General features: G+C 50.2%; 1 protein-coding gene and 1 long non-coding RNA gene across 3 annotated transcripts; one reads left to right on the top strand and one right to left on the bottom strand.

Annotated features, from left to right (window-relative positions):
• The first annotated feature begins 202 nt into the window (after positions 1-202).
• Positions 203-10,330, top strand: PILRB (paired immunoglobin like type 2 receptor beta). Of its 2 annotated transcripts, XM_033192081.1 has the most exons (6): positions 203-466; positions 775-1,164; positions 1,425-1,646; positions 5,369-5,476; positions 9,697-9,730; positions 9,955-10,330. In XM_033192081.1, the coding sequence occupies exons 1-6, from the start codon at positions 403-405 to the stop codon at positions 9,956-9,958; spliced, it is 822 nt and encodes a 273-aa protein (XP_033047972.1). In that variant the 5' UTR covers positions 203-402; the 3' UTR covers positions 9,959-10,330. The 2 variants fall into 2 exon arrangements, with proteins under 2 accessions (XP_033047972.1, XP_033047973.1); XM_033192082.1 differs by lacking the exon at positions 5,369-5,476.
• On the bottom strand, positions 2,323-10,458 carry LOC117072111. The gene is made up of 3 exons (XR_004432714.1): positions 10,330-10,458; positions 4,108-4,214; positions 2,323-2,858 (listed from the first exon to the last, which is right to left on the bottom strand). It is a non-coding gene; the product is annotated as an uncharacterized LOC117072111 (long non-coding RNA).
• Between the last annotated feature and the right edge of the window lie 3,656 nt (positions 10,459-14,114).

The raw sequence follows: 14,114 nt of genomic DNA on the forward strand, positions 1-14,114 counted from the left end.
TCCCTGAAAGCCTGTGCTGGCCCTGGGCAGAGAGAAGGATGAGAAGTGAGGCTGAGTGAGGTGGGGCTGCGGGGATCCAGGTGGGAGGGGCCCAGCCAACCAAGGTCAGGCCCGGCCCCTCAGCAGGAGGATGGGCACTGGGGCCCTTGGGCAGGGCTGACTTGACACTGACCACAAGGGAGGCCTTTTGCAATAAGGAAAAGAAGCCAGATGGATAAAGGAAGTGCTGGTCACCCTGGAGGTGCACGGGTTTGGGGAAGGCTCCTGGCCCCTACAGCCCTCTGCAGAGCCTGAGCCCGGCTCCCCCCATTTACCTCAACCCCCAGGCGGCCCCTCCACAGGGCCCCTCTCCTGCCTGGACGGCTCTGCTGGTCTCCCCATCCCCTGGAGGAGAGCAAGGCCATGGGCTGGCCCCTGCTGCTGCCCCTGCTGCCCCTGCTGCTGCCGCCAGCATTTCTGCAGCCTGGTGAGTGCCCAGGACTGCCCAGATGTGGGCTCTGCCCAAACCACAGGAGGGGCCAACCCAAGACAAAGGTGGGACATCTTGAGGAGGGCCCAGGCTCCCACTACCAGGAAACAAGGGTGGGTCCCACAGGGGCAGGTGCCCCCATCCTCTCTCTCCCATGCCTGAAGAGTGGGAGACCCAGGCCAGAAGTCCAGCCACCTGTCACACGACTGCCTGTGGCTGAAGGTGCGGGAGGGTCTAGGGTCACCCTCTTTGTGTCTTGCGGTGGCTTCAAGGTCTCTCCCACACTCTCTCCCTCCCACCTGTAGGTGGCTCCGCGGGATCCGGTCCAAGCGGCCCTTTTGGGGTCACTCAACCAAAACACCTCTCAGCCCCTATGGGTGGCTCCGTGGAAATTCCCTTCTCCTTCTATCACCCCTGGGAGTTAGCCACAGCTCCCAACATGAAAATATCCTGGAGACGGGGCCACTACTACGGACAGTTCTTCTACAGAACAAGGCCAGCTTTCATTCACGAGGATTACTCGAACCGGCTCTTTCTGAACTGGACAGAGGGTCAGGACCATGGGCTCCTCAGGATCTCGAACCTGCGGAAGGAGGACCAGTCTGTGTATTTCTGCCGAGTCCAGCTGGACACACGGAGATCAGGCAGGCAGCAGTGGCAGTCCATCGAGGGGACCAAACTCACCATCACCCAGGGTGAGTCCAGCTGCCCTGGCACACGCCCTGCCCACTGCAGTCAGGATTTTTGGTGACTGGTGATGTCTTCACATTTAAACCCAGTTGTCTGGATTGAGAACTGTTAGCATTTCACCTTGCTACCCCTTCCCTGTGTGGGCTTCTGAGAGCGGCTTGCTCATCCTGAATGTCCCCCAATCTAGAAAGCAGCACACCATGCCCTTCACCCTGATGGCCCGCACCCCCAGAAGAGGGTCTGCTCATTCCTCATCTCTCCCCAGCTGTCATGACCACCACCACCTGGAGGGCCAGCAGCCCGACTACCACCTGGAGGCCCAGCAGTGCAACCACCACAGCTGGACTCAGGGTCACAGAAGGCAAAGGGCACTCAGAATCATGGCACCTAAGTCTGGACACTGCTGTCAGTGTGGCATTGGCTGTTGCTGTGCTCAAAACTGTCACTTTGGGACTGCTGTGCCTCCTCAGGTGGAAAAGAAGGAAAGGTAAGTGCCCAGGACATGCTGTCTCCTCAAGCCTCCAAACTGGGGTTTCTCAGAGCCCACCTGCAGCTAAGGGATTTCAGAAATATGCAGACCCTGCTGGCTCCCCTCAAGCCCACTGAGGCCAACTCCGTGGCCTGTGCTGGGGCGTCTGCATCTCGGGGGCTCCTGCAGTGGGGTGGTGCAGGGTCACGTGTGAGAACCCCCAGCCTGGGTGCAGTGGCTCACACCTGTAATCCCAGCACTTTGGGAGGCCAAGGTCGGGTGGATCATGAGGTCAAGAGATTGAGACCATCCTGCCCAACATGGTAACACCCTATCTCTACTAAAAATACAAAAATTAGTTGGGCATGGTGGCGCACGCTTGTAGGACCAGCTACTCAGGAGGCTGAGGCAGGAGAATCGCTCGAACCCTGGAGGCAGAGGTTGCAGTGAGTCAAGATCACATCACTGCACTCCAGCCTGGTGACAGAACAAGACTTCGTCTCAAAAAAAAAAAAAAAAAAAAGAAAGAAAGAAAAGAGAGCCCCCAGTCCTCTCTACACAGCTGGATCCCCGCAGCTACTTCTCTCTCAAGTCATCAATCATCCACCCTCCCCTGAAGGTTCCTGGGGAGAGGAGGGTCTGCCCTGGGAAAAGGACAGAGAGAGGAGAAGGGACCAGAATTGGGCTGAGCTCAGCAGGCACTGGCTGACTGCCCACCTGCCACGGCCTGGCTTGAAACTGGAGAAGCAAAGTAGATAAAGCATAGGCTCTGTTCTCAGGGAACTGGGGGTGTGGAGTTGTCAGTTGCCTCAAGGACTAATTGCTTCATTGAGAAAGAGCTATGGTATCACTAAACAAGGGTAGGAGGAGAGAGAGGTAATCCAGGAGGACTTCCCAGAGGAGGTGACATCTGCAGATGTCTCAAAGAAGAAAAGAATTAGCTTGGCAAGAGGTGAGGGTGGTGTAGAGGTCACTCACTTTCCTTGCGGGTGGAGGAAACCATTCCAGGAGCTGTAGGAAGCTTGATGCTGGTGGAGGAGGCAGGAGAGGAGAGGAGACGACCTTGGAAATCACATCCAATAGCCTCTGATCCCAGAGGCAGTGTGAGGCAGCAAAGGGTGACCTCAGCTCCCCATGGGAGACCTCAGTCTGTGGAGCAGCGGGCAGAGGTGGGCCAGGCTGGGTCAGTGCAGTGCAGGGGTGAGGCGGAGAGAGGGAAAGGGCCAGATCCTAGAAAATATTAAGTAATAAAAACCAATGAGATTGATTGATTGCTGTAGGTGCAAGGGAGCAGGAAGAAGCATCCGTTTCCACTTGGGTGCATGGGGCTGTGATGAAACCATCAAGTACAGTAGACAATAGAGGAGGAGACTATGTTTGGAGGGGAACGATGCCTCGTTTAGTTTGGAATCTTTTTATTTTTATTTTATTTTATTTTTTTTTTGTCGTTTTGTTTTTTTGTTTGTTTATTTTTTGAGATGGAGTTTTGTTCTGTTGCCCAGACTGGAGTGCAGTGGCACAATCTCAGCTTACTACAAGCTCCGCCTCCTGGGTTCACGCCATTCTCCTGCCTCAGCCTCCTGAGTAGCTGGGACTATAGGCGCCTGCCACCACGCCTGGCTACTTTTTTGTAATTTTAGTAGAGACGGGGTTTCACAGTGTTAGCCACGGTGGTCTCGATCTCCTGACCTCGTGATCCGCCCAACTCAGCCTCCCAAAGTGCTGGGATTACAGGCTTGAGCCACCTCACCCAGCCAGTTTGGAATCTGTTATACTGGAGATCCATGTGTGGCATCTCAGCAGAGTTGTCCTTTGGAAACTTGAATGTACACATTCCCAGTTCAAAAGAGAGGACAAGGCTCCAGGCATCAATGAGTTCTACCTCAATATCCTCCAAACCTGACAGTAAGTTACCATCAAGAAAGTCTTCAGGCCACGCACAGTGGCTGACGCCTGTGATCCCAGCACTTTGGGAGGCTGAGGCGGGTGGATCACCTGAAGTCAGGCGTTCAAGACCAGCCTGGCCAAAATGGTGAAACCCCGTCTCAATTAAAAACACAAAAAATTAGCTGGGCGTGGTGGCGGACACCTGTAGTCCCAGCTACTCAGGAAGCTGAGGCAAGAGAATTGCTTGAACCTGGGAGGCGGAGGCTGCAGTAAGCCGAGATGGTGACACTGCACTCCAGTCAGGGTGACAAAGCGAGACTCCATCTATAAAAATAAAAAAAAGTCTTCAGTGAAAGGAGATTCGCCCTATCAGCTAGGAAAGCATAGAGGGGAAGAGCTTGGGGTCGGGGCTGCCTGCAGGCTCGCAGGTACAAAGGCTGTGCGCCTCAACTTCCTCATGGAAGCACGTGAGATTATTTTATAACCATAGAGTGGAGACAGTCTCAGTATGACCAAACCCAGGAGCCATGTATTAAAATATTGATAAACTTGACTATATAAAAAATGTTTTGCCGGGTGCAGTGGCTCACACCTGTGATTCCAGCAGAAAATCAGGAGATCAGGAGATCACAGAAGGTCCAGGAGCTACTGAGAGAGCAGGAATGGAGAGCAGAGGGGCCGGCAGGAAGCTTGGAGAATCTGCAAAATAGTAGATTACAAAGGAACGAGAGTCAATGAGGTTCAACAAGAGGTAGGGCGGGATAATGACCAAAGACAGAGGGAACATTTCCAGGTTCGTTCTGTGAGGTCAGCAACACCATGACCTGAGAGCCAGATAAAGACCCTGCAAGAAAAACAACACACAAAATACAGACAAAAAGGCCAGTGAATATTGATGGAAAAATCTTCAGCAAAATTCTGGCAAACCAGCTTTGACAGCACGTTAAAAGGATTGCATACCATGACCAAGTTGGAGTTAGTCCTGGAATGCAGGTATCACTCAAGACAGGAAAATTAATCAATGTAATGCACCCCATTAACAGAAAGAAGGACAAAATCCATATGATCATCTCAACTGCTGCAGAAAAAACATCGGACAAGATTGAATACCCTTTCCTTTTTTTTTTTTTTTTTTTTTTTTTTTGAGTTGGAGCCTCACTCTGTTGCCCAGCCTGGAGTGCAGCGGTGCCATCTCGACTCACTGCAACTTCTGCCTCCCAGGTTCAAGCGATTCTTCCGCCTTAGCCTTCTGAGGAGCTGGGATTACAGGCGTGCACCACTATGCCCGGCTAATTTTTTATTTTTGGAAGAAACGTGGTTTTACTATATTAGCCAGGCTGGTCTTGAACTGCTGACCTCAACTGATCAGCCTGCCTTGGTCTCCCAAAGTGCTGAGATTACAGGCTGAGCCACAGTGCCCAGCTTGAACACCCTTTCCTGGTAAAACACTCCACAAACCAGGAAGAGAAGGAATGTACTGCAACATAATAAAGGCCAGTCATGCAAGGCCCACAGCTGAAAGTCTTTCTTTCAGTCATTTTAGGTAAAAGACTGAAATATTTGCCTCCAAGATCAGGAACAAGAGAAGGATGCCCTATCTCACTAATTCTATTCAACACAGGATTTGAAGTCAGGCCAGGCACAGTGGCTCACACCTGTAATCCCAGCACTTTTGGAAGTTGAGGTGGGTGGATTACTTGAGGCTACGAGTTTGAGACCACCCTGGCCAACATGGCAAAACCCCATCTCTACTTAAAAAAAAAAAGATTTGAAGTCCTAGCCAGAGCAATTAAGCAAAGAATAAAAAGGCATCTAATTTGAAAAAGAACAAACAAAATGATCTCTGTTTGCAGGTGACAAGATCTCATACGTAGAAAATCCTAAGTATTGCACAAAAATACCTGTTGAACGAATGAATTCAGCAAAGTTCCAGGAAACCAATTTAACATACAAGCAAAAAGGTACTGCATTTCTGTGCACTAACCATAAAAAATCTGAAAAGAAAATCAAGAAAACAATTCCATTTACAATAATGTCAAAAAATAAAGTAAGATCTTTGGAATAAACCTAACCAGGGAAATGAAAGACTTGTACACTGAAACTACAAAACATTTCTGAACAAATGAAAAGAAGACACAAATAAGTGGATGACATTCTTGTTCGTGGAATGGAAGAATTAATATTGTCAAGGTGTCCATGCCACCAACAACAATCTCCAGATCCAATGCAAATCCTATGAAAACCCCAATGGCATTTTTTTTTTGCTCAAACAGAAAATTCATCCAGAAATTCAAATGGAATCTGAAAGCACTACCACAAACCAAAATAATCTTTAGAAAGGTGAACAGAGTTAGAGCTCTGACACGCATTCCCTGATTTCAGAATATATTAAAAACTACGGTAATCAAAATAATGTGGTACTGAAATAAAGACATAAATAGGCTGGGTGCAGTGGCTCACACCTGTCATCCCAGCACTTTGGGAGGCCGACCTGGGCAAATCACCTGAGATTGGGAGTTTGAGATCAGCCTGACCAATGTGGAGAAGCCCCATCTCTACCAAAAATAAAAAATTAGCTGGGTGCGGTGTCTCATGCCTGTAATCCCAGCTACTCGGGAGACTGAGGCAGGAGAATCACTTGAACCCGGCAGGCAGAGGTTGCAGTGAGCCGAGATCACGCCATTGCATTCCAGCCTGGGCAACAAAAGTGAAACTCTGCCAAAAAAAAAAAAAAAAGATGTAAATAGACCAGTGGAATAGAATACAGAGGAGCCCACAAATAAACCCTCACATAGACAGTCAAATGATCCTCCACAAGAGTGCCAAGATGGCCACTCAGCGAAGAATAGTTTCTTCAACAAATGGTGTTGAGAAAGCTGGATACCCTCATGCAAACATAGAGGTGCATCTCTACCTTATACCACATACAAAAAATTAAAGTGGATTAAAGACCTCAACGTAAGACCCAAAACTGCCCAATGTCTAGAAGAAAATACAGGAGAAAACATAGGGTAATGAGACAAGATGGTGGGTCCTTGCACCATTACCCCCGGACCCACGGTTTGTATTCCACGGGGGAAGGACGGTTTGTACTCCACGGGGGAAGGACGGTTTGTACTCCACGGGGGAAGGACGGTTTGTACTCCACGGGGGAAGGACGGTTTGTACTCACGGGGGAAGGACGGTTTGTACTCCACGGGGGAAGGACGGTTTGTACTCCACGGGGGAAGGACGGTTTGTACTCCACGGGGGAAGGACGGTTTGTACTCCACGGGGGAAGGACGGTTTGTACTCCACGGGGGAAGGACGGTTTGTACTCCACGGGGGAAGGACGGTTTGTACTCCACGGGGGAAGGACGGTTTGTACTCCACGGGGGAAGGACGGTTGTACTCCACGGGGGAAGGACGGTTTGTACTCCACGGGGGAAGGACGGTTTGTACTCCACGGGGGAAGGACGGTTTGTACTCCACGGGGGAAGGACGGTTTGTACTCCACGGGGGAAGGACGGTTTGTACTCCACGGTTGAAGGATGATCATATCAAGGTTGTTTGACTCCAGGGCAGGATTTATGATATGTACCTGCTCTTACACAAGGAATGATAGATTAACTGGAAATCTTAGAGGCCTTCCCAAAACGAGTTAACCAGAAGCTGCCATGGCAGATTAGCCTCCAAGATGGAGTTGCCTTAGCCTCCGCAATATTAAAAGTAGAACTACCATATGATCCAACAATCTCACTTCTGGGCATATATTCAACAAATTGAAAGCAGGGTCAGGAAGAGAGGTTTGCACACCGATGTTTGTAGTAGCATTACTCAAAATACCCCAAATGTAGAATCAACTGAAATGTCCATCAAACAAAATATGGTGTCTGTAGTCCCAGCTACTCGGGAAGCTGAGGTTGGGAGAATGACCTGAGCCCAGGAGGTTGAGGGTGTAGTGAGCTATGATTGTGCCACTGTACTCCATCCTGGGTGACAGAGTAAGATCCTGTCTATTAAAAAAAAAAAAAAAGTTCTGAAAAAATAATATTATTAAACCTTTTTTATTTAGTTATTTATTTTGAGACAAAGTCCCGCTTTGTCACCCAGGCTGGAGTGCAGCAGTGTAATCTTAGTTCAGTGCAATCTCAGTTCACTTTAACCTCCACCTCCCGAGTTCAAGCGATTCTCTTGGCTCAGCCTCCCGAGTAACTGGGATCACAGGTGTGTGCCACCACGCCCAGCTACTTCTTGCATTTTTAGTAGAGACGGGGTTTCACCATGTTGGCCAGGCTGGTCTCGAACTCCTGACCTTAGGGGATCCACCCACCTCGGCCTCCCAAAGTGCTAGGATTATAGGTGTGAGCCACTGTGCCTGGCCTCAACCTTTAAAGGGAAGGAAATTCTTACACATGCTCTAGTATAAATGAGCCTTGAAGACATTATGCTAAACGAAATAAGCCAGTTACAAAAAGATAAATAATGTCTGATTCCATTTATATGAGTATCTAGAGTAGCCAGATTCCTAGAAATAGGAAGCAGAAAGGTGGTTGTCAGGGGCATGGAGGAGATGGGAATGGAGAGTTAACATTTGAAGAACATAGAGTTTCAGTTTTACTGGCCCAGTGTGGTGGCTCACGCCTGTGAGGGACATGCCTTGGAAGGCCGAGGTGGGTGGATCACTTGAGGTCTGGAGTTCAAGTCCACCCTGGCCAACATGGCGAAACCCTGTCTATACTAAAAATACAAAAAATTAGCTCTACTAAAAATACAAAAAATTAGCTGGGTATAGTGTAATCCCATCTACTCAGGAGCCTGAGGCAGGAGAATCACTGGAACCCAGGAGATGGAGGTTGCAGTGAGCTGAGATCACGTCACTGCATAGCAGCCTGGGTGACACAGCAAGACTCTGTCTCAAAAAAAAAAAAAAGAAAGAAAAGAAAAGACTTCTGAGTTTCAGTTTCGCAAGGTGAAAATGTTCTGGAGATCTGTCTCACAACCATGTGAATACACTTAACACTGCCAAACTGTACACTAAGCAATGGTTAGGATGGTAAATTATAGGTGTTTTTTTTTTTGAGACAGAGTCTCGCTTTATCACCCAGGCTGGAGTGCAGTGGCTCAATCTTGTCTCACTACAACCTCCACCTCCTGGGGTCAAGCAATTCTCCTACCTCAGCCTCCTGAGTAGCTGGGACTACAGGCACACACCACCACACCCGGCTAATTTTTGTAATTTTAGTAGAGACGGGTTTTCACCATATTGTCCAGGCTGATCTCGAACCCCTGGACTCAGGTGATCTGTCCACCTTGGCCTCCCAATCCTGGGATTATCACCAGCATGAGCCACAGCACCCGGCCTAGGTGTTACGCTGGAAGGAGTAAAAGTTGCAATATGAAAATGATACTAGCAGTTAATATTTCAGAGTTCCCAGTCCCAACATTAAAAAACAAAAAACCTGTAGAAGTAGAAGGGAAGGCCCCCGGAGTTGAGGGGTGCCGTGAGGCCTGGGTTCAGAGGGTGTCTCTGTGGACGCTGAACCCTCCCGGGAGGAGGCTGGATGGTGGAGGGGATGTCTGTGGACCAGGGGCCCAGTGCTTGGGAAGTGCTGCAAGGATGCCAGGGGGACAAGAGGGGCAGGGCACAGTGGAATAGGCAGCAGAAGATTCAGGGTGAGACCAGACGGGGGGGGGGGGTCCTAGTGGTGGCAACAGAACTTGAACAGCTGCAAACATGAATCCCAAGCTTGAGGCTCCCAAGGCTGGAGGGCAGACCCAGCTGCCACCCAGAAGGAAACCACAGGCACAGTCTCCCTGAGGACTTGGAGGGAGAGGTTGGGGTGCATATGTCAAGGGAAGGGAAGGGAGGGAAGAGATAGGTGGGCGAGGGTTCAGCGGTGGAGGGAGCCAGGTTGGGGGTGAGTGGAGAGCTCAAGAGTGAAGGAAGCCAACAGAGGGTATCAAGGTTGGGGGGGTGCCGGTTTCAGGAGGTGATGTGGTGGACAACAGGGAGGACAGGTTGGGGGGTTGCCTCAGGGTGCCGGCTGAGTCCCAGGCCCTTCCTGATGGGTTTGCATGGAGCTGCTCTGCTGCTCTGGTCCCTCTAAGGAGGGCCTCAGCCTAGGGCGCAGCAGAAAAGGTGGGATGGAGACTGCCACCACCCAGATGCCACCCTGACTCACTGTTTGTCCCCCTATAGGTCAGCAGCAGACTAAAGCCACAACTCCAGCCAGGTGAGTGCTGGGCCTCCCTAAGGGGGTGGGGGGTGCAGGTGCGGGCAGGGGGCTGGTTTGGAAGTCAGGGAGTGTGCTGCTAAGAACCCCACAAGCCCAGCCTGCCACAAATTCTCCTGAGTTTTTGCCACCACCCACTTAAATCTGATCTCTGAAGCAATTGCCTCGCTTGCCTCACTGTAATAATCCTGGCCCTGCATCTAAAAACACTTCCCCTCCTGCAGATAGCAGGGCGCCAAGCAGTGACTTCCGACCAACAGGGTGTGGGGAGAAGGGATGTGTATTAGCCCCGTGCTGTGAGACCCACTTGTGAGTACTCTACACTGGTTCCCCATTGGCAAGATACATGGAGAGCACCCTGAGGACCTAAAAAAGGCAGAGCCGCAAGGCAGAAGGAGCCTGGGTCCCTGAATCACCAACTGGAGGAGAGATACCTACAAGAGCCTTCACCCAGGAGCATCTACTCTGCAGTGACACAGGAATTGAGGTCTGAACTCCACTGAATTAAACCACTGGCATTCAGGGGCTGTTCATTATAGCAGTGCTAAGAGTTCCTTTATCTTCCCCAAGGATGGAAAATTACAATTTATTTTGCTTACCGTACACCCCTTTTCTCCTCGTCCACATTTTCCAATCTGGAAGACACGGTGGCTGTCTTCTCCTATGGCAGGGGTTTTGGGGAATAAACAGTGTGAAACGCTGCTGACACTTCCCTGTGCATCTCCCACATGGCTGCCAAGTGCCCCTTCCTGCTCCGCAGTACCTGCGTCCAGTCGTGGTGCAGGGAGTATCCCCACTAGTAACAGATGGCGCTCACAGATTTAAGGCAGTTGGAAGCAAGTTTAAGAAGCGAAATCTTTTTTTTTTTTTTTGAGACAGAGCCTCACTCTGTCATTACCCAGGCTGGAGTGCAGTGGCGCAATCTCAGCTCACTGCAACTTCTGCCTCCTGGGTTCAAGCCATTCTCGTGCCTCAGCTTCCCAAGTAGTTGGGATTACAGGCATGCACCCCCACACTCAGCTAATGTTTGTATTTTTTAGTGGTACTGGGGTTTCGCCAAGTTGTCTAGGCTGGTCTCAAACTCCTGGGCTCAAGCAATCCTCCAGCCTCAGTTTCCCAAATAGCTGCAATTACAGGCGTGAGCCACCGTGCCTGGCTGAAAGGTAATCGTTAAGGAGTGGGCAGGGGCAGGAACACTGTCAGAGACGGTGTGGTGGCCAAGGCTAGTACAGCAAATTGGCTGCTTCCTGTGATTGCACGGGTTGGAGGCTCAGTTCCACAAGGCTGCCCCCGCATCAGATGCCAGTCAAAAGCTCACGTGGTACCTGTGCTTCTGGCACAGGGCCATAAAAATTGAGGTTCCCATGATCCCCTCCTTGGGTTCAGTTAATTTTCTAGAATGGCACCTAGAACTCAGGGAAACCCTTTACTCACATGTGCCCCCTTATAAAGGATATTATAGGGCCTGGCGCCAGGGCTCATGCCTGCAATCTCTGCACTTCGAGAGGCTGAGCGGGGAGGTTTACTTGAGCACAGGAGTTTGAGACCAACCTGGGCAACATAGCGAGACCTTGTCTCAAATAAAAACATAGGATATTACAAAGGATAGTGATGAACAGCCAGATACAAGAGATACACAGAGAGAGGCCTGGGGGAAGGTGTGCAGAGCTTCCATGTCTTCCCCAGGTACTGCACCCTCTAGGAAGTTCCATGAGTTCAGTTATCCAGAAGCCCTCTGCATCCCTTTTGGGTTTTTATGGGCTTCATTATAAAGGCATGAATGGGCCAGGCACAGTGGCTCCTGCCTGTAACCCCAGCACATTTTGAGGCCGAGGTGGGAGAATCAGTTGAGCCCTCAAGAGGCAATTGAGGCTGCAGTGAGTTGTGATTGCACCACTGGACTCCAGCCTGGGTGACAGAGAGACGCTGTCTCAAAAAAAGACAAAAGGAAACAAAACAATTCTCCTGCCTCAGCCTCCCAAGTTGCTGGGATTACAAGTGCACACCACCATGCCCAACTAATTTTTGTATTTTTAATAGAGATGGGGAAATGATCGTCACCTGATCCCTACCCCTTGAAGATGCCTCCACGCCCTCCATACACATTTGGTCAGCACTGACTGCCCGGCACACTGCATGGGGTGACAAGGACCCAAAGCGACACCAGCCAGTGCCCCAGCCCTCAAGCACCTCCCTGTGCAGAAGGAAGACAACACAGAAAAGGGAAGCGTGGTTGTCACAGAGGCCCAGAGGACTGCCGGCTGATGTCACCGAATGGGGAAGTGGTCAGCCGCACGGGCCCTCGGCTCAGTCCTAATGTCAGTGGATGTTCATGGGCCATGTGACCTCAGGCCAGGCTGAGAACCCCCCTCAGGACCTCCGTTTCTTTCTGTATGAATTGAGGACTGTAACAGATATGCTGCCTGCCTCCTGGGATTGTCCAGAGAGTTAAAAGCTCTTTTAAAATGCACCTGCTGGGCTGGGCGCGGTGTCTCACACCTGTAATCCCAGCACTTTGAGAGGCTGAGGCAGGCAGATCATGAGGTCAGGAGGTTGAGACCAGCCTGAACAACATAGCAAAACCCCACCTCTACTAAAAATACAAAAAGTAGCTGGGCATGGTGTCACGTGCCTGTAATCCTAGCTACTCAGGAGGCTGAGGCAGGAGAATCGCTTGAACTTGGGAGGTGGAGTTTGCAGTGAGCCGAGATTGAGCCATTGCACTCCAGCCTGGGTGACAGAGTGAGACTCTGTCTCAAAAAAATAAAAATAAATAAAATGCACCTGCTGGCGGGGCGTGATGGCTCACACCTGTAACCTCAGCACTTTGGGAGGCCTAGGCAGGTGTATCACCTCGGGTAAAGAGTTTGAGACCAGCCTGGCCAACATGGCAAAACCCCATCTCTGCTAAAACTACAAAAATTAGTTGGGTATAGTGGTGGGCACCTGTAGTCCCAGCTACTCGGGAGGCTGAGGCAGGAGAATCGCTTGAACCCGGGAGGCAGAGGTTGCAGTGAGCCGAGATGGTGCCACTGCATTGCAGCCTGGGTGACGGAGTGAGACTCCATCTCAAAATAATAATAATAATAATAAATAAATAATAAAATAAATAAATAAATAAATAAAAATAAAAAAATTTTAAAAATAAATAAATAAATAAATAAAATAATAAAACAAAATGCACCTGCCATTCTTTCCATCAGGTATGGCCACGGAAATGAGGGTCATGAGGGAAGCAGTGTATCCTCACAGATCCCCAGAAATGAGAGACACAGCCATGCAAGGCCACTTGGGAAAGCACCAGGGTCCCTCAGGGGGCAGAGGAAGCCAGGGGGAAATGGGGGTGAGACCTTTTGTTATGCTTTCCTTGGAAAAGGCAAGGAAGGGTATGCAGGTTTAGGATTGGCTAGTTAGAATAATGTTAGCAGGCTCTGGGGATTAGGGGCTGTCACTTGTTATTTGGTGCCTGGCCCAGGGTGATGAAGGCAGAGAAATACTGCCTCCTGAAAGGTGAGAGGCAGCTAGAAGAGCTAGTTCAGTGTTGGGGCCCTGGATTAGTTAGTTTGCATATGAAAGGCACACTCAGCCAGGCGCAGCGGCTCAAGCATGTAATCCCAGCACTTTGGGAGGCCCAGGTGGGCAGATCACAAGGTCAGGGACCATCTTGGCCAACATGGTGAATCCCCATCTCTATTAAAAATACAAAAATTAGTTGGGCATGGTGGTGTGCACTTGTAATCCCAGCAACCTGGGAGGCTGAGGCAGGAGAATCACTTGAACCTGGGAGGTGGAGGTTGCAGTGAGCTGAGGCTGTGCCACTGCACTCCGGCCTGGCAACAGAGCGAGACTCCATTTCGGAAAAAAAAAAGAAAGGGACACTCTCAGAGGGGTCATTTGCTAGCTTTAACAACTGGTTGGCTCTGGCAGGGGCAGTCCCTCTTTCTGGTCTTGGAGGTCCAAGATGCCAGAATATCAGCAATACAGTGGGGCTGGGTGAGGTGGCTCACACCTGTCATCCCAGCACTGAGGGAGGCCAAGGCAGGAGGATTGCTGGAGCCCAGGAGCTCGAGACCAGCCTAGACAACATAGTAAGACCCCACCTCTCAAAAAAAAAAAAAAAGAAAAAAAATTATCCGTGTGTAGTGGTGTGTGCCTGTGGTCTTCACTACTCGGGAGTCTGAGGTCAGCAAATCGCTTCAACCCAGGAGCGATGGTGGTCGCGTCCCTACACTCCAGTCTGTGGACACTCTAGTACCTTCAGGATAATACAGCCTGATTACAGAAGCTTTACAGCAACTCTTGAAGTCAGGTATTATAAATCTTCCACCTTCATTCTTCATTTGTAAAGGCCTGTTGGCTATTCTAGGTCCTTTGAGTTACTGTA

This window comes from Trachypithecus francoisi, unplaced genomic scaffold (assembly GCF_009764315.1).
Source record: "Trachypithecus francoisi isolate TF-2019V2 unplaced genomic scaffold, Tfra_2.0 Lachesis_group4, whole genome shotgun sequence".
Classification (NCBI taxonomy): domain Eukaryota; kingdom Metazoa; phylum Chordata; class Mammalia; order Primates; family Cercopithecidae; genus Trachypithecus; species Trachypithecus francoisi.